Source organism: Strix aluco, chromosome 2 (assembly GCF_031877795.1).
Source record: "Strix aluco isolate bStrAlu1 chromosome 2, bStrAlu1.hap1, whole genome shotgun sequence".
Taxonomy (NCBI): Eukaryota; Metazoa; Chordata; class Aves; order Strigiformes; family Strigidae; genus Strix; species Strix aluco.
The window spans coordinates 20382434-20408004 of NC_133932.1; the positions used below are offsets into that span (position 1 = coordinate 20382434).

At 51.0% G+C, this 25571-nt stretch overlaps 1 protein-coding gene across 2 annotated transcripts in view; it reads left to right on the forward strand.

Moving 5' to 3' along the window:
* IGSF3 (immunoglobulin superfamily member 3) overlaps positions 1-25571 on the forward strand; it is a 98003-nt gene that overhangs the window by 38758 nt on the left and 33674 nt on the right. For both annotated transcript variants that reach the window (XM_074812952.1, XM_074812960.1), the window contains exons 3-4: positions 23316-23726; positions 24575-24964. In XM_074812952.1, the coding sequence (XP_074669053.1) occupies positions 23316-23726; positions 24575-24964 (801 nt within the window). The remainder of the gene's footprint in view (positions 1-23315; positions 23727-24574; positions 24965-25571) is intronic.

Here is a 25571-nt window from a genome sequence, read left to right on the forward strand (position 1 = left end):
TTTTTTTTTTTTTGCATGGGTTCTAAGTAAATTGTTTACATTATCAGAGAAGTAGAGCCTGGATAAAACGAAGAAATGTATTATTGCTTTCCAGGCTGGGGGTGGTAGAAAGAAAGCAGCTGGAGGTAGGGAGGAAAGAAGATAAAATAGTAATGTTGAGGGAAACGTAACATTATTCCACACGGCACTGATTAGTAATACTGCCAAACAGCTGTTTATAAATAGGAGATGTAATGGGAAGGAGAGCTACAAGGAACATGAGAGTGCTGCAGGCAGCGCTGGCTCATCATTTGAGGAGGGGGCAGCTTCTATCAACCATGTATCTGCCCCCTGGGGGTACCAGAGGCTGTGCTGCTGCAGCCTCCAGGGAGGCTGGGGGTGCCCCATGCACCCTCCCAAGCTCTTGTGGGATGGCATTCAGTTGGGTTTACACTAACACGTTCCCCCCAGTTTAAGGTTTTCATGCCACCTTCAGAAAAGAAGAGCAGTGGCAACCCTTGATATTGGGAAAGCTGTGCCTATAGGAGAAAAGTCTCCTTTCAGGCCACACGTGCTGTTTCTTTATCCTCTGCCTCCCTCCAGCAGGCTTTATTGACAGCAGACTGCTCTGGAGCTGGATGTGTGTGCATCCAGGAGCCATGCTGGCTTAGCGAGAGCTGCCTTCTGGCTGCCTGCACTGGGACAGTGTCCACAGTCCTTGGAGTATTTCAGAGGATGCTAATGGGATGGAATTAGCTGCCCCACTTGCCCTTGCCATCAACAAGAGACATTTCTAGAGAGCCTACAAAGAAGAGCAAAGTCAGAGCTAAGGGGGGGAACCTGAACAAAGGCGCTTTTGAATGCAGAGAAGCCTGATTTTTTTACCCTCTGGCCCGGAGGCAAGAGGTGGGGCTGCTCTGTTCCCCATTTAAAATCTGAATGAGCTTCTGCCTTAAGGGACTGTCGTTGGCTGAGTTGGTACTAATGGGCTGGATGCCCTTCAGGGTCCAAACTCTGTCCTGCCTCTGTTCCCTGACACTGTGTTTCAACATATTGTGTCCTTTAGGGTTTTATTCCTTACTGCGTACTAGTTAAAATTATAACTTAGGGCTCTGCAAAGAAATGCTGTAGCTAGGGATGCCTGCCTTGGGGAAGTGTGTCACAGCGGGCAGGGTCTTCTGGACAGGGATGCCTCTGTCCTGGGCACAGTGTGGTCTGAGCAGTTAACTTCCTCATACTTCTTGTTCTTCATTTTTAGCTGCCTGTTCAAGAGAGTAAGATTTTTATAAAGCCGTTTCTTACCAAAACTCTTTCACGACTGTAACTTGTAATGCCAAACTTACTGATTTAGAGACCAAATTTTTTATGGTGTTGTGCTGCTGCATGGAAACAAAGATATCCCAAAGCATCAGGTTTCAGAGGGTTAATGTTAGGCTCTTGAGCCTTGTCTGCTGAAGAATTGCATCAGCATGCCGCAGATGACCACGGGGCTCTGGCAGTCTGTTGTCACCTTTTGAGCTCTCTCAGGTGTGCTGATGCCACCTGTCCCCAGATAGGACGCCTTGCAAAACTGCAGGTGATGGTCGTGCGCCCACCTGACAGTGTGGCCGGAAGCGCTGGCACGGCAATGCGAACCTACGGGGAAGGGAAAGCTGGTGGAGAGGTGAGCCAGAGGTGTGAGCCGTTCTTTTGGGGAGACTCTGTGCTTCAGAGGAGCTCCCTGGCTGCGGGTGCTGGCCAGAAGGGCCGCCCTGAGAGGAGCAGCCACTCTGGAACAGCACGGAGATGCGCTACGGCCACAGGGATGCTCCCAACCTCTTTCCTTCTGCAGCGATATCCTGGGCCAGCGTGTCACTATTGAGGGAAGCTGCTCAGGCCACACCTGTGTGGTGGCACCACAGAGCTTATCTAGCGAGTAAAGTTAGGAGCACTGCCCGTCACCCAAAAAGCCCCACTTAGGCTGTGCAGCAGCTGAAGCCATGTGAGTGTATGGGCGTATCCAGACAACTCAGTGGCTGGTGCAGGTGACCCTGGGGTATGAGCATCCTTTTGCAGGAGAGGCTTCTGCCTCCAAGCCACATCCTGGGGTGCAGGGTAAGCTGGGCCAAAGATGGAGCCCTTTGGCTGCGATGTGGTCGGGGAACATCAAGGGGCTTCTGCCCTTGCTGTGGAAAAGGAAGGTTGTGGTCATCCCAGTGCTGGACTGGGCAACATGAAGGGGAGTGAATGGAGGGGTGCAAGGCAGAGAGTGAGTGGGCTGAGGGAGACTGGAGGTGAGAGAGTTAAAAACATGCAAAAGGTGGGGGGAAAAAAAAGAGATGAAAAGGGAACAGGAAGGAAAGCAGGAACAACAGCACTGGGAAGGCGAAGAGGAGGAGGAAGTGGCGGGTGGAAGACTTTCGACAGGAGTTTTTGTGTTGTGAAGAGCAGTGGGGCATGTAGGAGGGTGGCATCCTGGAGGCGCTGGAGCAGGGAGAGCCACACGTGGGGATGACCAGGGAGGGACTGTGGCTGGGGTGGAAGGAGCACCCTTGCTCCCTCCTGCAATAGGATGCGACCCCAAAGCTGCCAGAGACATGGGTCCTGGCCTCTCCAGCTGGCCTCCTTCTGCAGGGCCCTTGTGGGGGCTCTTCCCCCACACTTCCCATTCGTCCTTCAAGTGCCCTACATGCTGTTTCAGGCTCTTGACTCCAGAGCAGTCAATGGGGGTTTCAGTGCTGTCTTCCATCAGGGCCATTGGGATGCAGTAATTACCTTTGCGCTGCTGCCTCCTACCCTTTCTTCCTCTCCCCTTGTGACTGGGAAGTCAGAGGCAGCAATGGTGCTTTGAGGAGCTCCTTTTGAAGTGACTTTGTGAGTCACAGAGGCTGTCAAGCAGTGGGGAATGAGATGCCGGCGCCCGGCACTCTCGGATCTTTTCGGCTCCCTTGTGTCTGTGGCCAGAGCCGCGTGTGCTGCGTGCCCATCCTCAGAGGCACCGAGCTCCTCAGATCTTGACTCTTTCAAGAAGCTCCATCTGAGGGTCTGATGTGGGTAGAGGGAAGAGGAGGAACTGGGACACCAGAGGCGTGCTGGGCTGGGTGGCAGTGCAGTAGGTTTTGATTGTGTCCATGGGGGTCAGGCTTAGCCAGAGCCCGTTGCTGTAGATGCTTCAGTGCCTGCTCAGGGTGCTGCATGGGTGCTGAGCTGCCCCAGGGCAGCAGTGAGATGAGTTTCTTCTGCAGGCAGCCCTGTCGCAGGCCATCGGCACAGGAAGATGGACTTGTCATCTCCTGTGGTATGTTCAGGCCACAGGATGCTCTGGTAGGGCTAAATCAAGCTGGATAACTGGACGGTTTGGACTAATAAGATGTTTTAGATGACATGTGTGCCCCAGGAGCCACCCCAGAACCCTCCGCTCCTTGGACATCTCCCCAAAAGGCTAGAAGGGGCTTTCCATTGCTACTGAAGTGTAATGGGTTTGAGCCAGCCACCACAGTCAGTCCTGTTACTGGTCCACTGAGCTGATGCCCAAAGGGCCACCAGTCCTGTCTCTCGTTATCTGCTGGTTGAAGTTGTCAAGACTGAAACACAGATCCTCCTGTTGACTGCCAGGGCACAGCTCTGCTGTTGAGCATTCAGGGACGCTGTCTGGAGCAGCAGGACAGCCAGCCTGCCGGTGAAGCCCCGTATACCAGCCAGAGCAGAACCTGATTAAGCTTATGAAACCTGACAAGATCACAACCCAAGGTGGTATTGCTGGAGGCTGCTTGACTGGGAGCCGTGTTCCCGCTGCAGCAGCACGAGTGTTAGGGATGTGTCACTTGAAGCCTGTCATGACACACATCTAGCTGTTGAGTAGGGAGCACGTGAAAGTCTCTAGCAGTTGTTAGCCTGCCAGCAGCGTGCAGGAAGAGCCTCATCCCAAAAGAGGCACTGGCTACATCTGCCTGCAAATGAGGAGCAGCCTCTCATTCTGCACTGGGCGATGCCCCATCTCCACTTTGAACGGGTGGTCCCCTGAACAAGCAAACACTGGCCAGGACACAGCTCCTCCACCTCTGCCGGTACAGGCGACCCCTCCAGCTTGGCTGCTGTGTGCCCCCACTCCAAAATAATCAGGCTCTGTGACCTGCAAAGGACATCCCCATAGCTCTGCTGCTCCATCCATATCCTGTGTCGCTTTGACCCCAAGTGAGGAGCTGTTGCCTGTTTGTCAGGGCATGGCAGTCAGTGCCCGAGGGTGCTGCCTGCTGTAGGTCTGGTAGCTGGTGGAGCAGGGTGCATGGGGCCTTGTGGCTTGCTCACCATCAGCTAAAATAAACTCTGAAGCAATGCATCCCATGGTACAACCTAGGTAGGAGACTACCTGACTCACCACCGCTGCCATAATAGCTATTGCAGGGATCTTCATGCTGCTTGTGGATCCGCATAAAATCATAGGCTTCTATTTCCTAGCAGTCAGTATTTCTCACGCAAGCACTGCCCTCGTTCCTGCTGCTCAGACTTGTGTTTGTCTGGGAGAAGCAGCAGCTTCTTAAACAGACCAGCTCTTATGCCTTTGTTTCCTTCAGTCCCACAGGGTTAATCTCCTCCTTGGCACCTGATTATTTGCCGCTGCAGGGAACGCACATGGGTTTGCTGGATGCATGTTTGAAATTCTCATTTTGCTGGCTTTAATCCCCATCTGGGAGCTGTGGCCAGGTCCTGCAGCTGGGGGCAGGTTAATACCTGAGCTCCCACAGGAACCTGCTCCTGAGCAGCTCTGTTGCCTCTGCCTCTCCCTGTGACTGGTGGCTCCCAGGTATCTCCGAGGGAGGTATTGTAATGAATGGACCACTTCCCAAATGGTTATTAAGTATTTGGTGTTCCCTGCAAGGCCAGTGAGCATCAGGATTGCCAGTTTAGCGGTAGGCCAGCTGGGAGACAGGGATGGGGACTCACAGGACTGCGTGGTCAGGCGAGGGACAGAGCTCCCCTTCTCCTGCTCCTGCTATGAGCTCCTCTCCTCCACCTCTGAAACGTGCCAGGTGTTGACACGGCTGGCACAAACATTGGTATATGTCTTCTAGCCACCAGCTTCTCTCTCCCTCCTGCAGCTCCAACTCTTTGCCTGGCACTTCTGCAGGAAATAGTCCTCAAAACTTTTGAGGCTGGTTCTCCATGTTGCTGCCATCTCCTTCTGCCGGGACCCCTGGAGATGCCTGCAATTGCCTTTTCAGTGTTCCTTTACCACCCCATTTCATGGCTGCCTGGGCAGAGCTGTCATGCTGTCCTCTACCCCTCTTCCAGCCCCCTTGCTGCTGGGGGGCAAGACCATTCCCGGTGGAGCTCAGGGTGAACTCTGTCCCCACTATGCATTACCCCTTCTCCCTCAACCCTGTGGGAAGCAGGTCTGGTGTCTCTAACTCCTGGCCCCCTGGTAAGTTATCCATTGTTTTTAGGATGCTTGGTTTTCTCTCTTTTTCATTTTCCCCCTTTCAGGTGCTTTTGTCAGTGTGTAATTAGCTGGCACTGCACTGAGGCGTCGATCCCCGGAGTGCTCTCTCGCTGACATTAGCAGCAGACGGTGACTAAAACAAAGAGACAGCTCAGCGCACGCCACACGCTCGCTTTGTATGTCTCGTACTCCTCGCTGCTGTTGGGAGCTCAAAAGGGATTGCAGATGTGGAATAAACGGGAGCGCTTTGAACAAGTGGCACCATAATCCCTCCCTGCCCCCGCCCCTCTACCCCCCTTTTTGCAGACATTAGTTTGATTAAAATTGCATGAGCCCACACACGGGTGTATTTTATTTTATTTATTTATTTCCTCCCAGCAAGAGACTGGTTTGAGGTCTGCCCTGTGGGAAAGCAGACGGAGGGATGCTGGGGAATTGGAGGTGTTTTCAAGAACTTTCCCCTCTGTGGAGCTCACAGGCGGCTGCTGTGGGGCTGGTTGTACTGGCGAGACCTGCTTTTCCTGCAGGAAAAGCTAAATCTAAACGTGAGCACCTTCTTTGGTGGAGGGCCTGATGTGCTTGCTGGTGGAGCATAGGTGTGCGCCTGGCAAGGGGGGGCCCTTCCAGCAGCATCTGGAAGGGTGAGGTAGACTTGCTCTAGCAAATCTTCACCCTGGGCTTTCCATGTTACCAAGGGCATCTCCGTGGCTGAGGGCTGGTGTAAACAGCAAGTTTAAAACCCAGGTGACCATGTAGGAGTTAAATAAAAGTATTGCTAAAACAAAAATAGATTGTTTTCTTTTTCAGCCAGGTTTGTGCACCCAGGTTGGCAAGGAGTGAAGTCTTCACTACCATTTGCAGCAGCCTTCCATCTCCTCTAGAAATGGGGAGATGGCATGGAGAGTTAGGAGATTGCTTCATACTCTAGTCCTGTTCCGCTCTGCAAACACAAGTATTTTTGCCAGCGCTGTGGCAGTGCTACGTCAAAACTGTTGTATGCCTTGGTGGACATTTATAGGATGGGCTCTTAGTGCCTCACCCAGGGACATGTAACAATTCAGTTTTTGCATGTTTTCCCGTTTTGGAAAAGAAAGATGCTATTTTTTTAAGGAGCGCTTACTTTTAATGAAACGTTTGCAAAGTGCAGTATGGCTCTCCAGCATGGGTTCTGTATATGCCAAGTGTGGTTTCCTTGTCTGCATCCTTGTGCCTCTGCATTTTTGGGCAGGAGGAGCAGCGGAAGGCGCTGGTGGCTCTTGCACATGCTTACCCCAGGGCACTGTGAGCTGTGTGCAGGTTTAATCTTTCTTTTTGGACATCAGTGTGTGATGCGGGGCTCTGGGGAGTTGGGCTGGAGGAGCTGGCATCCCTGGGCACCAGCTGGCTGCTCTGCCCTGAACTCCTCCAGCTCGGCCACTGTGCGGGCTGTCGGTGCGCTTTGTGAGAGGTGGAAATATGGTGGGAGTTGTAGCTTGCCAGCAGGAGATGGCTTCCTCTCCTCCTCCCTGCCCTCAGGGGTCAAGCAGTTGGTCGGACTGTTTGGAGGATAGCGAGGTTGCGTGCAATAAAAGTTCAAGACCCTGGCAAATGTTCTGTGCAAGGGATTTGGAACCATGGTGAGTCTCCCCTTAAGGCAAGAGGAGCCCCCCGTGGCCCTTCTCACCGGCTGGTGTGGCCATCGCCTGGTGTCCCTGGCACTGGGGCCAGCCTGTAGTGACACCCCCATACCTAACCCCTTTAGGAGGAGTGGCCCCTCGCTCGGTGATGGGACAGAGACCAGAGACGGGCCCGCGTGAGGCTGGGCGGGTGCCTCAGGTCTTGCTGCAGGGCGCAGTTCCCAGGTTTGACGGGAGTGCGGCTGCTTGCCTGGGCTGTGGACTGGAAATTTTAGGGCAGCCAGAAGAGGTTAGCATAACAAAGCGGCAGGTGAGAGGGAGGCATTGAATTTCAATAAACCAGCAACTGGGGAATGAAATCTCCTCGCTTATAATTCAAGCTCTCCGCTCAGGCGTCCCTCTCGCTTACCTTGGAGCAAATCTGCTGTAACGCATAGGAAACAGCTCAGCATCTGCAGTCCTGGCTGCCATCGAGGCGGAGGCTGAGGTTTATTAAAGACCTGCAGAGCTCTGTAAAAAAAAAAATTTATGATCTTCTTGGACTTAATCATTGCAAGTCAAATATTTGAATAGGTAAGGGCAAGCATTTTGCTGAAATTGTATGATCCCCTTCGTATTTATGCATGGTTACGCTTGCTCCACATGTATTTGGATGCTTGGCCGGGGACAAGAGGAAGGTGAGGGATGAAAGGGACTTAGTACAGAGGGGGAAAACGGGAGCAGGGAGAGATTAGAATGGAAGAGAAAGCAAAGGAAAGTACTGAAGGTTAAAAATAATAACAATTAGGTGCGGGGGGGTGGGGGAGGTGAGAAGAGACAGAAAAATAAAGCAGGGCCTTTGAAGAAAAGGGGGATAGACAGTGAAGCCTCTTATTAAAATTTAAATGACTGAGTCTGAAGATAAATGAGGAGCCTGCAAAGAAACAATGAAAATAATAAAAAAAAAAAAAGTAGAAGGCAGGAAGGAGGGAAGTATTTAAAAGGAAAATGAGAGGATTTTGCAGGTGTGTGCTGTTGAACATGTCAGCAGAGATGCTCCATAATCTCCTTTAATAATGTGATGGGTACTGGGGGGGTTTATAAAAACAAACAAAGCCTGAACCTTGCAATTATTTTTTCAGTGAGGTGAAGTTTCCTGAGCATGTGAAGCTGACGGTGCCCTCCTTTTGTGGGTCTCCCCAGCTGTGGCTTACGATCCAGCCTTCCCTTCCTGGGGGACTGTATGCCTGGAGCTGTTCCTGCCGACAATAAGCACAGCCTCTCCTGGGGCACCACTGGCTTTCGCTCCAGATGTGGGGAGACCGGAGAGGTGGCAGTTCAGTGCTTGCCTGGGGTTGCACAGCCACCAAGGTGCACCTCGCTAGGCAAGAAGGGGAAGGGACTTTGATCTTACATTGGGAAAATGCTGCTGTTCTCCACCCAGAAGTGTTGGGCTGCGAGGGACTGTTTGTCGTGGTTTGGTCTGGTTTGCTATGTCCCAATGGAAGTGTTTGGAGGTTTTGGGAAAGGGGACGTGGCACCCTGCTTGCTAAGGAGGAGCCAGCCTCCCATTGGGCTACTGGGAAGATTTGTAAGGTGGTCACCTTTTTCTGTCACTAATTAGGTCCTTAGCACTGTGAGGAATTTCTTGGCTTGGTGGGACGTGGCTCTGATAGGTGAAGACATCAGACTCTGCTCTGGGGAGGTGTGATGTTGCTTGCATTTGTGGGTGGTTGGGTCTAACCTGTTGGCAAGCAGGTAGAAGAGTATGGTTACTCCAAGCCTGCCTGGTGTCTTCACCACTGACCCGTGTTTCCAGGGTGCAAATGTCTCGCGGGCCATGGGAAAGGGTTTCTGCGTCAGACTTAACTGGAGCCAATGGAAGGCCACGCTCTCGATGTTCTCAGCATGGTGGTGCGCACCTGAGCTCTATGGGTGAAGGAGGAGCATTTGTCAGCTTCCTAGGAATGTAATCTTCACGTTTTTCTCATACTGTTTTTGGGCACTCTTGGGGGTTGAATTTGCATTGGTGGCATGAAAGGAATTGGCTTTTTATTTTCTACATGTGAGGTAGTGAGTTCTGCATTTGACCTGTGTGTCTTTTCCATAATCTTATTACCCCCCCACTATGTGGACACCCTTAAATTCCTCAAATTATCAAAGGAAACCACATGGATTAAAGTCTGCTGCAAAACTATTTTAATGGGCAAGTATAAGAGGCTACATTAGTTTAACTGAAATCACTTTGCATGGATTTTTCTGGCATAAACCAGTCCTTAATAGATCCAGAATGTCTGAGAATGATCGAGTACTCAAATAAACTTGCAATGAATTTTAAGGCGAAATAGCTTTCTGTCTCTTTTATGTTGGTTTTTTTTCAGTGATGGCTAGAAGAATGAACATTTTTCTTAAACAAGGGTGTTTGTTTTTTTCTTTTTTAAATCACTTCCCTGCTTATTTATTTTGGGGTAGTGAGCAGTGCTGCTGTATAATTCATTCTGCTATAGAGTGGTGGCATTTGGAAGAACCTGCCTAGAAGAGCTGTTTGGAGCCTCAGGTGTGAGCAGAGAGTCTTCTCCTATCTCTGCCAACAGGCCGCAGGTAACAAGTCTTTCCAAAGGAAGTTTTCTCCCAGGTGTGACTGCTAGTAGGAACAAGCCAGGACTTAGGAGCCCTAAGAGTCCATCTGAAGCTCCCTTCCCTTATTGATTTCCCCACTCTCCCTTCTGTGCTGACATGATTCCACTAGTTCTTCAGTCACCCTTGAGTCTGCCAGGGTGCAGGAGACCTGAATACCTAATGTGCTCAAGCAAGGGTTTGGGGAAAAAAAACAGAATAATTAAGGAGAAAAAAAATCTTTCTTGCCATTTTAGTGTAACAGAAAAAGAAACAAGCTAAAGCTCTTCTCTTCTTCCTTTTTGAAGGTCGCATTTACAGGAATTTAGCTGTGATCTGAAATACGATAGCCTTTAAAACTGTCCCGCTTTGTATGTCTAGGTTATAGGGAACAAAACACTGGTAGGCAAGGAGGAAGGACGTGTTCTCAAAACAAGGCTCCTGAGTCTGCCTTCGATGGGTTTTTTGTTTGAGTGGATGAGTGGGTCCCCTGTTTTAGACAAGATAGCGTGCTGATACCAGTGCTGAGTTCAGCGAAGGTTTCTTTTATAAAAGAAAGAAGAATAAATGCGAGCAGAGGAACTAGTGAAGCTTGGTTTCCTGTGGGTTTTGCTTCATGGTTGAATTCCTAGGTATCTAATAAAGTGCGATAATTGCTTTTCCTTGATTGGGGTATCCCCATGGTTGTCTTCCAGGTGATGTCTTTGGTGTCTAAGGGTTGATCAAACATTGCATTGTTCCCCACAGAGAAATATTAATATGTGGTGGATATCTCCTCTACTCCTCCAGCTATTTCATGAAAACTGAAACTTATTCTGAGACTGCTGTCCATCTCTTGTTATTTGAGAGCTTTAGCCGCTCCCAAAGCAGTAGCCACTTGCTAAAGTTAGGTGGGAGACAGGCGCACACACCCGCACTGTAATTGCATGCTCTCATTTCATCAGTGGGGACATGCACCATATCCTGCTGCTCTTTCAGCTAAGGCAGAAGGGTAATGCTTCTGCAGAGTGTGCAGCTTGAACAGCAAGCCTCATCGCCTGGTACTAAGCTGTGCACAGGGACTGTGTTGCAGCAGACTCCCAGTCCCCGTGGTGGTACTGAGAGGAGATCAGCCAGGCTCCCACACCAGCAACTTTCATGTGGCAGGAGAAAAGGTATTGAATAGGTTGTGGGTCCATGCATCTGCCCTGGGTTAAATAATTCATCTGCTCTGACCATTTGCCATCGGTGTGCTCTGCTTTTGGTAATGAGATGATTGCTCACATCAACTGATCAGTCATAATCCTGCAGATCGACCCATCTTGATTTCCAGTTCTACTTGCTTGTAAAAAAGCCACTTGGATCAGATAGTTTATTCCCTCCACAGATGTACAGAGTGAGGGTGATGCAAGAATAAGTATCTTATCAGGAACCTAATATGTTCCTTATTTGCATACCATAGCTCATCTGCATGAGAGATCATGGGCTTTCAAACTTCACAGGTGCTTGTGAGACAAGCCATTACCTTTGTGCAAAAGAAGTTGAGACAGGCACTGAGCAGATTCAGCCTGAAGTGCAGATCAGGCAGAGCTGGTGGCACTTCTGGATGTGAAACATAAGTGGATGAAGCACTACAGGAAAATGCAAGAAGATACTGTCCAAAGATAGCGCGGTGCTGAGAAGCCCATCCTGAAGACTCCTGTCTTTCAGCAGTCTTAAAAGCATTATCTTTGGGTCTTGCTCCCTTATTTTTCTTTCATAGGAGTCCAGGACATTTAGAGATCCCCTCTCTTGTAACTGCTGAGAACCGCTTCCCTCTCCCTCCTCCTGCTCAAGAGTCTTTTCAAGCTGATGTGAGTTGGTGATATTTTCATTATGCTGTGCTTTCCTCAATCTGCTGAGCAGACAGCAACCAGCAGAGTATCTGCTGCTGTTCCTGGGCATGCCTCGCTTGGTGTCTCAGCCAGTTAAACTCCAGAGCCTACCTCTGCCAAGGGCATTCCTGAGAAGCAGCAGCGCAAGTGAGGTGCTTCATTGCTGGTCATTTTGCCATTTACCTACAGGGCAGTGAATAGCAGCTGGGAAGCTGGCAGCATGCAGAGCCTTTTGCACTCGGACACAATGGTGAAACTGGGAAAACTGGAACTGTCTGGAGACCTGGGGACGGCAGTGTGTCAGCTGTGCTTGGCTCTCACTCAGAGGCTTCACCAGTAGAAGGCTGGAAGTGCTATAAATAAAATCCCAAATTCTGCTGGAGTCGGTGATATTGATCCGGCACTGGAGACATCATGGAAACTTCCTATTTACTAGTTTATTTTGTGACTTATTTTCGTTACTGTTTTGAGTGGGTTTTTTAATGCACTACTTTGATACAGTCTGTGCATTTGAGTTAATGATACGGTGCACCAGAAGCATCTTCTCCTTATTTTAATGTGAGATTTATTTCCTTAACACTTATTTTTAAATGCCCACTGGCTCCGGCAAAGGATTTGAGGTATCCTGGAAAACTTGTTGCAGTGTGCCCTACAACACCTACCTGTATTTTGCAAGACTCGGACCTTTCCCTTCTGACAGTAATCATCAGTGGTGTGCCTCTGTGCTGCTGGCTCTGAGCGAGCCATCTTCCTCGTGGGGGTCACTTGGTGAGCAGGACAAGCAACCAGTGGCTGTAAAGCTGGAGAAAGCATTCCTCTTTCTGAAATGATGCTGCCATTCAGCATTTAGTGTGTGTTGTGGAAGACCACCTGGTGGTTTCTCTGTGGCTAAGTCTGCTGTCAGTTCATTGAGGTTGTGTGGAACACTCACTGCTGGGGAAGGGCAAAGCTTCCCCTGGGTAGTTGTTGCACCCCCTCCACATAAGAAAGGTCGGAGGGCCATTCCAAAAACATGTGGAATACAACTTGTATGGCAGGAACTGTTAAGTGAATCCTTTCTGCCTGTCTGTCTAGTTTAGGAGCTGCTGCCTTAGAAGTGGTGAACAAAAGGGTTTCTTCACGCACCTTGCTAAGGCAGTGCAGAACTTCATGATGGAGAGCTGTCACTATTTCTGTCAACTGATCCTTGTTCACAGCCCTTCCTACTGCCTCAACACGCCCTGTCATCTTCTTCATCTCCTTCAAATATAGCACAGTTTGTAGGGAGAAGTGATGTCCCCTTCTGTAGCTGTTCAAGCTGGGGGGATGCTGTTCAAGCCTTGCAGATGGTGCCCTTTTGCAGGGAGAGCAACTTGCTGGTGGCCATTTGTCATTGGGGTGATAACCAGAGAGGTTCACAGAAATCTGAGAGAGGTCGAATGGGAGAAGTGGGGGAAAAGGAAGGGCACTGTGTGCTTTGAAATGCCCAGATCGATAAATATAAAAATAAATACGTTTATTAAAAGATTTCAATACAAACATGCCAAGCACTATCATGCAGAAAGTCAACTGCTTGTGCATGCCAGACTAGCTTTTCCAGACTAGCTGATTGCTACACTGGAGCAAGCGAACACCTTTTTTAAAGTCTCAAAAGCCCTTCCAAGCACAGTATTTCATATCCCCTCTTCTTATCCTCTGTCCCCAAATCACCGCTGATCTAGAAGAAGCTTGGAGCATGAAGAGCTTAAAGAGGAGAGATGACCAGAGCCACTTGCATAAGAGGCAAAATTGCAGAAGTACAGTAGGAATAAGAGCTCATCAGGAAAATAGATTTGCAGAAGTGGATGTCACCTGGTTTTATCTATGATACCTTGATCCAATGGCAGAAGTCTGTCAACTGTTTGGCTGAATTTGCATTACTCATCTTAATTCTACTTTCCATGGTCTCTAGTGCAGGAGGAGAGCAGCTGGTCCTCATAGTCGGAGAGCTTGGATTCCATCCTGCAAGAGCCAGACTGTGCCTTTCATTCATCATGAGAGTGCCAGCTTCAGAATAATGGTTTTGAGCTGCCAAAACCTTGTTGGAGGAAAGTAGCTTGGAAACGTCATAAAGAACCAACATCCTTCATTCTAGCTCCCAGAAATCCCTCCAGCTCACGCTGACTTTGTGGCTCAGTAGATGGTTGTTGTCTGGTGAAGATGTATGTTTGTGTAATATGTTATGAACAATTTCCATGCTTTAAACAGGACGGATAGAAAAGATTTCTGCTGTCTTAGTTTGTATGAGAGATTTTTTTATTCTTAGATTTCAAAACTTTTTCTCATCTACTTAGTAGCTACCATATGTCTCTCATTAATCTGCATGTGAAGGAGATGCATTTCTGGTCTCTCCTTCCCTGTCTGTGCATCAGGATGCCAGCATTTTCACTTTGTCTTCCCATGGGAATTTAAGACCCAGACCTGGGCTGAACAGAAATTTGGGCTCTAATAGAGAATAAAACCTAATTCTGTGCTTCCTTTGGTGCTTTGCTTGTGAGACCTGAAATGCTCCGTTCTTGTGTGTTCAGCAGGAAAGTGGGTTTTGGAGGGGATGGACTCAGATTCTCGGTTTGGGAGCCTTTAGAGTTCTTAGTTTAAAAACTGCTGCTCACAAAAACCATCTCCCAAGTATGTCTTGGTCTGTGTCGTCTTGCCCCGGGAGGCAAAAATAAATCTTTGCTGCTGAGCTTAAGGAGTGACTGGCCAGAAGGGGTTGTTGGAAGCTCTGGTCCTGGGCTTTCCAGCTCTTGGGACAGGTCAGGTCCCCGAAGGCAGATGGGAGAACGGTGCTTGCAAGGTCTCAAAACCTTCATTATTGCATAAATGAAGGAAAAACAGCTCTCGTGTGCATGCCTTGACCTCCTGTGTAATCTCTGCCGAGCTCTTGAAGCAAGGGCACTAATCTCTGAAAGCAGCTCTTGCACTCTTATCTCCAGTGTTGCTCCTGGTCTTACTTGTATAGTTGAAGTAGAGGAGAATCCTCCTTGAAAATTGATTTTTGAGAAGGACGATTCACCTGACTATAAAGCACCACAAACATAATTATAGTCCAGGGGGAGTATGGCCTGAGATGTGTTTTGATTGTTTTGAAACGATACTACACGACTCTTCCTGTTCAGTTGTTTGTATTGCCTGCCTGCTTAAGTGCGTTAGGTTGGACAAAATAAGGCTTTTAAAAAATTGCAGAAAAGAGAATTTTCTACATTTCTCATTTATATAATTTCTTAACTGCTGCTTCAGAGGTGTAAAACATTAAGACAGTGTTGGATGCACAGCTTCAGAGGAGCCCAGGCTGCATCAGCTCCTTGGCTCCGTGTTTGCTGGGTTGGGTTTTTTTTTTTCTTTCCTTGGCTGTCCTGTGGGCTCCAGGAGGCTGTGGCTTAGCAGGTTGCCCTGTGCCGATTTAAGCCACAGCAAATTCCCATGTCCCAGCTCTTAGCTCACAAGTGCTGTTAAGTAAAATGCATCAGCTTAACCCTCGGTGGAAGAGGTGCGTGCTGATGTGCTCTGCCCTCGTGTTTGCAGTGGCTTAGGCTTGCTTTAAGCTGTGGTAGCTTGCTGGTGGCGCTTGGGATTAGCTGGAGAGCTGAAGCCTCACAAAGGTGAGAGAGGGAGACAGAGAAGGAGGGATTTGTGAGCTGACTCGCCTTGGCTTGCTGCTGGAGGTTATTGCCTCGGCAGGTGAGTGGTCGATGTGGTGCGTGGAGGTCTGCAGCCCGCTGCTGCCCTCGTGGATGTCTCCCCCAGGCTCTGTTTTGGAGGGGGTCGGCGGGGTGCTGGGCTGGGCTGGCAGCCCGGCCGGCTGTCACTGAGCAATGCAGCTGGGGCACGGGGAGGTCCCGTGGCCGGGGACACGCCAGGCAGAGGCCAGCATGCGAGCATCCCCCTCGGCAGAGCTGCAGGAGCAGGGCAGTGCTGCAGCATGCCTGAAGCTCGTCCGGGTCTGCTTGGAGTGCCAGCCTGCTGAACGGGGTGCACTGCGACCACGGAGCCCAAATACAGAGCCCACCGAGAACCGTATCGGGTGCTGGGTAGCAGAGCAGGGACGTCCAGGCTGTCGCGAAGCACGAGCTTTCCCATTGCTGGGAAGGGGAAACCCCTGTCCCTTTCTTTGAAGGTCATCTCTGCCAGCACCTCATACCCTTTTTTACTTGCAGGCTGGTTTGCACGCTCCTCCTCACAGAGAGCATCTGCCGTGCAGATCAGGATTGCAAAAAACGTGTGTGCGCGAGGGAGTAAAGGTTTTCCTCCTTGCCACGGCTGGGAGATGGAGGCAGACGTGAGGCCTGTGCTCTGCCCCTGCCACACACCCGGCTCACCCTGCTCTTTGGGTGCCTCTGTGTCCCCAGCGCCTCTGCCCCTCGGGATGCCTGTCGTCAGGGTTTGCTCCACCCATGCTCCAGCTAATTTTTGCTTAATGAACAAATGATCATTCTCCCTGCTGGGTGCTGCCTTGTCCTTTTACTACCTCTTTCTGGTTTCTCCTCTTTAGTTTTTTTTCTTTTAATGAGGTCACTTAAACTTCTCTACCTAAATTAGCCGTCCTAATAAGCAGATGCTCCTTGGGGTGCTTTGGGATAGGGGGAGGAGGAGTAGAGCTTGTTAGCGGGAGCCTGCCTTCCCCTGCTCCCCAAAGCAGCTTTAGCTGAGGGCAGAGGGGTGATGGAGCACAGCAAAACAGGGGCAGCGGCTGTGAATGTGCTCCTTGCACCCACCACACCGCATCTGATGCAGTTGAAGGAAGGGGACCAGCAATTTTGGAAAAGCATCTACCACTTGCCAGTGGAAGGAGGCTCAGAGAGCTGCTCTGAACAGCGCTGTGCTGGCGGGGCTGGAGCCTCGGAGTAAAGCCCAGGGGAAAAGGGGAGGGTGGCTGTCTTTGTTCCTGGAGCTGAAGCACTCGTGAGCAGCTGGGAAAGCTGTAGCTCCCCTGGGTCCATCAAGGACAAGCCCGAGCTGGGGCCTCTTTTCCTCTTGCGTGCTCGCCCTGAGCGCACAGGGCAGGAGTTGCTGGTGGGGCTGCGGGGCGCCTGCTGCCAACCCCTGTGGGTTCATGTGGGGCTTGAGAAGCTGTGGGAGAGCGTCGCTGCCCCGCGTGTCCCAGGCGGGCACGCTGGCTTGCAACCACACCATCCGGCTAGGGGGTCCCGTGCAGCTGGGGGAAGCTCCTCTCGCGGGGCACGCGGTGGAGCGGGAGCAGGTTGTGCAGCGGGATCCTCAGCCGCTGCCTGGGAGGGAGCACAGTGACGGCCGCCCACGGCGTGTGGTGCGGGCTGGGTGCGCGACTAACGGAGCCCGCAGCAAGCAAGGAGAAGTTCAGGCCCTGAGTCAGAAAGCTGACCTAATTTGCAGTTTTTGCGTCTTCTGTCTGATTCGCTTTTCCCCTTTCTTCTACATTAGTGACTTCTGTTTTTCCTGCACCCTTTCTCACTGGCTGCTTGAACTCACCCAGTTGCTTTTGGAGATGCATTTCTATCGGCATAATCGTTCCAGCCAGTCATTAATGTACCAACAAGGATACTATTGTAATCAGAGGATTTATTACCATTGCTGTGAAACAACTGCCATGCCGTCTTACTTAACTCTTTGGCTCCCCTCTTGCTTTCTACCAGCAGTTGAATTGATAACAAACTGCTCTTTTAAAAAGCTTCAAGTGTGCAAACTGGGGATGTGTTATGTTACTTTATTATATTTTATTTTTATTTTCCTGCTTTTACCACAGTATGCTGCAGTGATACAATTGCAAGCGACTTTAGTGCTTCACTGTGCATTTCTTGATGTGCAGCAACTGAAAGTGACTTCATAGTTCAAGTTCTTATTTAAAATAAGGCTTAAATATTTGCATGAGGACTAAAAGTATATTCTGACTGCTTTTCTTTAGACCACAGCGCAAGTTCTGCTTACCCCTTCAAGAGCTTGAAGTGAATTCACTAATTCAGATAAGCGTATGACCTCTTTTTTAATTTAGTTAAACAAGTAGTAGACTTTTAGCTGACTTTCATTTAAACCTGTCTTTAACCATCCTTGTTTGTCAGTGCAGGTGGGGCTTTACTGAAGGAAAGTAATCCCCAAACCAACCAGATTATTAACATTTGCTTTATGTTTTCCCTGTGGTACCAGGAACCTCTTGCTATACATTTTACACGGAGACTCCACACCCTCAGTCACAGCAAAAGTACATCTTGGGGTGGTAGGTTTGCCTCCTCAAATTCTGGTCTCAGGTAGGGCCTTGGGCAGTGGGGGAAACTCACAAGAAGCAACAACAGGAACAAAGCTTTCCTCTGCCTGCCCCAGGCTGCCTGTGAGTTTCTAGTCGGGACTTAAAATAAGGCAAGCAAAGGACACTACCAGCGACATGATCTGCTTGGTTTTGTCCACTTGCAAAGGTGACATTGGAGGGTTTTCAGTTTTGCAGCGTAACACAACATGTGTTTTCCTCTGTGCTGAAGGCATTACACGAGCTTTTGATTGACGAGGAGGAGAGGTGTCTGGTGTGCTGCAGGTACAGATCAGCATGTACAGCTAATTGCCAGGCATGAGGTCTTGAGAGGATTACATTGCTAATCTAGATATCTTTCCTACCTTATCACCACCCCCTTGCTCCTGCCACATGCATGCACACGTATTTGGATCCTGTAAGGAATGGAAATCAATAGTGTTGTGGGGGAGGGATATAAGGAGCTTGGTTCCCTGAGAGCTTGCAGTGGCTGGGGGAGGACAGGTCCCTTCCAGCTGTTTCTGTGGCATAGGGGTGGCTCTGGTGGGAGCCAGATCCTGGGATCCCCTCCTTCCCTGGGATGGCATGGGTGGCTGCATGAGGGTTGGCAGGTTGAAGAGGGTAATAACAAACCACTGTGTCTGCACACCTCACCCACAGTGCCCTTCATGGTGTCCTTCGGTGCCTGCCAGTCCTCACCTCTGGACTGGTGGCACTGGCATTGTGGTTCCTCTTGAGCAGCTTGTTTCTGTCTTGCACGCACAACCAGAGGGGTTTGGGAAGGAGGTTTGTGGTGCTGAGCTGGGATCCCTGCGGGGCAACAAGATGTTGCAGGGCAGATGGAAACATAACTCTCACACTAATTCCCTGCAAAATCCAGAGTGGTATTTCTCAGCCAGAAACAGCTCCCTAGGAGTAGGGAGTACGTGTATTTGTTCTTAAATAATTCACACTTGACACTTGACACACTTAGCTCTGTCCAGGTAGTATGAAGTGGGCAGCTGGGGATACAGGGTAGCACCATAGGGTGCCTCTAAAGTGTATCAGTGGGTAAAATTGGTATAACAAAATCCAAGGGAAGAAGATATTGGTGGGTTTTTCTTGTCCTGCAGTGGCCCTGAGAATGTCCCACTGTGCTGGGTAGCCTGTGTAAGTTGTTTTACTCCTGAAGAGCCTCCAGTGTAAGGCTGCCATGGTGCTAAGTGATTTTCACAGCGTTGTTTTACCAGCTCAAGCTAGGGAGCCTCTGGCTCCCAGCCTGACAATCCTCCTGCATCTCTTAACAAGGAAGCAACATCTCAAGGCAGGTTTGCTGTCTTGCCTGGGAGTAGGTGAAATGTTGGTAGCTGTCTGATTTGTGTCCGGCACATAAAAGCTGTGATAGCCTACCCCTTGGTTGCGTATTTGGATACCAAGGATGAACCAGAACCAGCCTGGGGAAAAGGGAGATGCCTGGGTCATCTTTGTCCATGTGGGCAGATTTCAGGATGGTGCCAGGAGCTGCTGGAAACAGCTGGTCCTGGGGCTCAGAGGAAAGCGTGTTGAGATGTGCACCAAGTCCAGACCCAGGAACTCCGTTCTCTGCTCCCCACTTGTTTTCTGGGAGACTGTAAGCCAGTTCCTTGTCCTAAAGTTAGCCTTAATTAACTCATGGAATGCTCACGGATTGTGCGTTATTGAGGTGTGTGCATTTGGGGTGGGTTGACTGGAGCTGTGTGTGTGGGCTTCCTGAGGAGGATTGCCCATGGGCACCACCCTGGCAAGAGGGGACCATCCCCAGGCTCCCCACTCCTCCTCCTCCTCCTTCTGGCAGCAGGGCCCTGGGACTCTCCCTGGCTGGGTCCCTGACACCCTCTAGTGGCAATATTTACATTCAATATTTCAGGAGCTTTCAAAACTTGGCAGGGGGTTGTGAGCAACCTGTGCTTAGCAGCCCGCCCACCACCGAGTACCTGTCCCAGTGCCCTCCGCAGTAACCTGTGGCTTGGGGACTAATAGGAAATGCTGTATTTCTTGCTCTTTTTCAGTGTTGTAAGTACAAGCTCAGTGCTGTCGGCAGAGGCCAGGCTCAGTAGACTGGCTCAGGGATGGTGGTAGTGCAGTGGGTTTGCTCCCAGGAAGTGTTTTTCAGCCGCTTATCTCCCTGTACAGCCACTCGCTGCCAAACCTAACCTTGATGCTGGAGAGGGGGGAGCTCTGCAGACACCTCTGGGGGTTCATGACAGCTGCAGGGGTGGACTTGTGTTGGGGGTCAAGGAGGAAGCAAGGCTGGATGCTGGGGGAGGTGCAAGGCAGGCTGCCTGGATGGCGTGTTGAAAAGAGGGGAGAAACAGGCAGGAGCTGGGTGAGAAAGAGTGGGCAAGAGGACATGTCCTGCAGCATCCCTCTTGGCTCTGATTCAGGTGTGGCCCCGCTCCCCTTCACACAGTGACGACTCTCATCTAAGTTTACCCTTGCTTTCAAGGGGAGCTCAGCTTGCAGAGTGCCCCCGGAAACCCTGGTGCTTCCCGTGGCAGGCGGCTGCGGGATGAGTGCGGGCAGCCTGGCGGCGTGATGGCTGCCAGCGGAGCCAGGGCTCCTGGATGAGTGCCATGCAAAGAGTTACTCATGTTCTGATACACAAACTGATGTCTTTGAAGGCTGAGCAGGGCAACCAGCTTGGGAGGAACTTCTCTTCTGATAATGCACCTTGCCACGTGTGGTGTCGTGCCCTGGCAAGTGCCTTCGTGGCATTCCCTGCTTGCTTTTCTCTCCGTGACTTCCAGGCCTGATCTGCTCCAGCCTGATGGGCTAAGCCGTGCCTCTAGCCCTCTTGTTGGCACAGGCCAGCAGGGTCTGTGCGTTGGGGGGGTGTGTGAGCCCCAGGAGACCTGTAGCCCTACTGTGGGAGTCCCCAGTGCTCCACAGCTCTCAAAATGAAATGCTCGTTGGGCTTCTGAAATGAGCTGTGACCTGCTGCCACGTTCGGCTGACTCTTGAGAACAGCGTTTTCCCCTCTCTCCTACCCACTTTCCCCCTCCCCAAACGTGGTACCCGAGGTGCATCTTGCAGTGTAACTAAAAAAGTTTGTGCATCGCTGGCCAAGTGTGAGAGCAGCGGTGCAAAGCAGAGAGCCTTCCCGCTGGCCCGGCCAGCTCAGGGCTCTTGCCTGTCCCTCCCAATGTCTGATCCTTTGGAAACTGGGCTTTCATTTAGCAAGTGGGTCTCTAGTCCTCCTGATTAGGAAGGTGGCCCTGACCAAATGTATGTCCGTGCCAGGCTGATTTAAGACAATGGCCTCAAGGCTGCATGCAGCTCAAAAGGTCTTACAGATTCCTCTGACAGGAAGGATCTTGGTTGGCTTTATTAACCAAAATCAGGAGGAATGCAGCACAGCGTCTCAGGTGTTACCACAATTAGATTACAGCCTTTAACAGCATGCCGCTGCCTCCTGATTTTTCTCCAGGAATACATTTTGCAATGGCTTGCCCACGTGGTGTAGAAGATGCTAACCTTCCAGCTAGGTTACGACCTAGAAATATGAACTCATGGTTCCGGCTGGTGGTGCCTCTGCCAGCCTCTAACCTGCTTGGGGAACGGCATGGTAAGTGCTTGCTTGAGGCCCAGCTGCTGGACAGGCTTCTTGGCGTTACTTCCAGGGAGCAGGCAGCCCCACGTATGGCAAGCCAAGTGCCTGCCCTGTACTCACCCAGCAGAGCCAGGCAGGCTCCCAGGGTAAGCAGGGCACTGTCTTGCCCATAGCCAGCAAGCAGCTGTGCTGCTGAGCAGGGCTGGGTGGGCACACAGGCACCTGGTGGGGTACACAGGGGTCTCAAATTGAGGGAAGGAGGACGGGCACACTTTCTTCATGGATAACCACTTTCACCCCATAAGCTGTCATGCAGAGGCTGGTGTAGCAGGGAGCTCTGCCTTTGAAGCAGCTCAGCAGGAGAGTAACTCCAGCAAGATGGTGATCAGGTTTAATTTATTTAAATAACATAAGAAAAGTTACAAGATCCCATGGCTGGAGGGCAAAGAGAAAGGAGCTGTGTGGCTCTGGAAATTATTCAGAAACATTTGAGATGAGATATTTAAATCTCATCGTGCAGGCAGCGTGAACCAGCAAGGCTAGTTGCCGCTGTCACCGTTGATTTGGGAGTTGGGAGGGAAAGGGGAGAAGGGGGAAAGGTGAAGTGAGGTGGGCTCCTGGCCATGGTCTGCCAGGGGCTATTGCTGGTGGGAAGGGGATGGCAGCCCTGGTGAGGAAGATGAGCAGAAGGGAGGGAGGAGGATGTGGCTGCAGGGATGGGGGCAATGGCCTGCAATGTAAATGGCCTTACCAGGTACTTTCCCAGTCAGGGGCAGTAAATTCCCTGGGTAGTGAACGTGTGGTAAAAGTGAATGCCCCGATCCGGGCTGGACACAGGAGGATTTCCCTCTCATTTGCTTCATCTCGTGGCTTTTTATCCTTTCCCCTCTTCTGCTTTGACTTTTCTGCCAGAAATAATGCCAGCGGTTGTCTTCAGTGCAGCTCATTGCTTTCTGTAGCTGTGCCTGAACGAAACAGATGCAGCTTTCAGCAGCTCGGCTAATTTTGTCAAACCTTCCAGTGCTGTCAATGAAACTGAACTGAGATATGTTAATTATATTCCACCGGTGTGCAGTGAAACTGTGGGCATTTACAGGCTCACTGGTGCTGCCTTGTCTGCAGAGCTGGGGAGGTTTACATTCTTCTGTCCACGTGATGTTTCTTGAGATAACAAAGTCTAGAAAGGCTTCTTTTTAAAAAAGTCTTATCTTCTGGTGGTAGAGCCTCTTGCTAAAATTAAGATGCTTGCTAAAATCAAGCAAGGTTGGGGGGGCTGCAGTTGTTTTTTTCATCGCGATTTTAGTGGCTGTACTTCCTTTCCTCTGGTTAATCAACTGGAAAAGTAGCCAGCAGTTTTATTACCAAGTGCCTTGACGGGGCTGTGTCCCCAGAGCAGGCGCTGGGCATGATGCAATTGCATTGCTGCCCTCAGAGGAGCCACTTCCCTCCGAATGCAGAAACCCCTTCGTTTGGCCTGAGGGGGTCATTAAAACGTGAAAGGATATAAACAAAGGAGAAGGGAATTGGATCTCCTGACTTTTTTATGAGGGAAGATTAAAGGAACTAAATATGTTTAGCTTGGCCCCAACGGGGACTGAGGGGCGAAGACCACGGTGCAGGGCTAAGGAGTAGCTGAAGGATGTGGGCAGGAGGGGGGCCACAGAACATGCTGGGGAGCACACGATGAAGGGGAGGGAGGCTGTCCGTGATGAAATGCCTCGATGGGAAGTGGATGTATTAAGCTGTGCTGCTCTGCAGCGTGATGGAAAACCCTGTGCAGTAGCTGGGTCCATTAAGCAGGAATTTAAGTGCATTACTGGAGTAGGTGCTGCAGGTCATGGTCTTTCCCAGTCCAAGGCTTTGGGGACAATTCTCCTCTTTTGGGGGGCTAGATATGAGCTAACAGGGCTTTGCTGATACTTAACGTTTAATTACAACTGTAAAAAAACCCCTCTTCCCTGGCTCTCCTTTTAATGCGTCTGGGCTTTAGACTTGGCATTTTGGCATTGCTAACTCTTGGGCTGTGTTTTCCCGTCCCCCTTTGCTGCAGTGATCCCCGACTCGCTGCGAGTGACGGCAGTCCCACAGACACTGAACAAAGTGGAGCGTGACTCCCTGGAGCTGAAGTGTGAGGTGTCCAAGAGCACAGCCCAGCACAGCCACGTCTCCATCGCCTGGTACCGGCAGCGAGGCAGCGAGGTGCCCGTGGAGGTCATCTCCCTCAGCCGCGACTTCGTCCTGCGGGCTGGCAGCGCCTACGCCCAGCGGCAAGCCACGGGGGACGTTCGCTTGGACAAAGTTGGGGAGACCACCTCAAAGCTCACCATCTACAACCTCCACCCATCGGATCAGGGCGAGTTTTACTGCGAGGCGGCAGAGTGGATCCAGGACCCGGACAAGTCTTGGTATGCCATGACCCGCAAGCGTTCCCAGGGCGCCATCGTCAACGTGCAAGCCACCGGTCAGTGTCTCCTCTGGCCTTTTCGCACTCGGCTGGGTGGTGGGAGGAGGTGGAAAACAGGGCTGTGCCTTGTTAGGTGGCTGGGACTTGGCTCCTTGCTTTGCTGTATGCCCACCTGGGACGCTGCTAGCAGGGTGAAGCAGGGCAAAGGAGGGCCTTGCAGTCAGCAAAGAGCAGTCAGGGGACACTGGATCAGCAAGGGTGGCAGGCCCTGTCTCCTGACATGGTCAGCGATTTGGGGCTGACACAGGAGCTCAAACATACATCTTAAGCACTTGGTGCTAGTACAGGCAATGAGAATTTTGGAAGGTGAGGAAGTAAGAGCGACACAGCAGAAAATAAAATTAAAACTTTCAGCAAGCACTTCTGTATTGCCCAAGGTCCATTTGCAAGTCAAAATCCTTGTCCCAGCCCTAAGCACAGGTTCCTAAGGATCTAAAGACCCAACTGAGCTCTTTCTTCCTCTCTGATACCCTCAAAGGCCCTGCCTCTTAATCCCATCTGAGCAGAGTGTGAGTAGGACTAGGCTTCAGGTCACATTCTGCAGTGCCACTGGATGCTGGTGCTGCAGCAGAGCTGCTCCCAGGAGTAAAGGCTGGAGGAAAGGGTTATGACGGGGGAAGCCTTGCAGCTCTTGCATACTGGACAGCAAGCTGCCTCTTCAGCAGCACAGCCGATCTGGGCTCTCACAGCAAAAGCAAGCCCCTGACCCCTCCACCTGTGGATGTACGTGTCCAAGGGATGCTGGCTGTGCAGGGAGTAGCAAGTTGTAGATACCTTGCACAAGGTGTGCTGGCTGTCCTGATGGGCTTTGCCATGCTGACCTGAGTTGGTCTGTCTCTCCCCAGATAAGGAGTTCAGTGTCCGGCTGGAGACAGAGAAACGGACGTACATCGTGGGTGAGCCGGTGGAGTTTCGGTGCATCCTGGAGGCGCAGAATGTCCCTGACCGCTACTTCTCCATCTCCTGGGCCTTCAACAGCTCCCTTATCGCCAGCCTAGGACCTAATGCTGTGCCGGTGCTCAACAACGAGTTTGCCCAGCGCGAGGCCCTGGGCCAGCTCAAGGTAGCCAAAGAAAGCGACAACGTTTTTGTGCTGAAGATCTACCGCCTCCGCCTTGAGGACAGTGGCAAGTACAACTGCCGGGTGACTGAGCGGGAGAAGACCGTGACGGGGGACTTCATCGACAAGGAGAGCAAGCGGCCAAAGAACATCCCCATCACCGTCCTGCCGCTCAGTAAGTAGAGACTTGCCCATCCCCTCCTGGGACCATTGGTCTGCTGGGCAACTAGCTGGTGAGACCATGATGTGCCCAGACTTCAGCGGTGGGGAAGAGGCTGGGTAAGAGTTTGCATGCTGTGGAGGCTTGAAATGCCATCTGGCAAGGTTGGGGTTTTTTGATGGAATGGGGATGATAGAGAAGGAGGGATATGTGTGAGGCTCATAGGTGGGGACACATGCCCCCACCTTGGTAATGTCCACAGGCTGGCAGTTTTGGCCTTGAGCTGAAGGTGTGTGTGACAGCCTCTGACTTGCTCCTCACACCTCTCTCACCTTGTTCTGCAGGGAGCTGGGTGCTCTAAAGCACTCAGCGGGTGTAATGGGGAGACTGACTTGGCCATGGTTTATCCTAAGAGCTGCTAGGTTTCTGCAGGCTGTTCAGTGGGTGTTGTCTTGCAAGACAGCTGTACTGGGAGAAACCAGGGTTTGTGTGCTCCTCGAGCCCCAGTTTGCTCTTCAGTGTGGAGCTCCCTCATGGTCGCTGTGTGTCTGCCAACCCTGGTGAAAAAAACCCTGCTAGAGGCTTGCCTGAATGCCTTTTATGTTTGTCAGACAAATGTGAT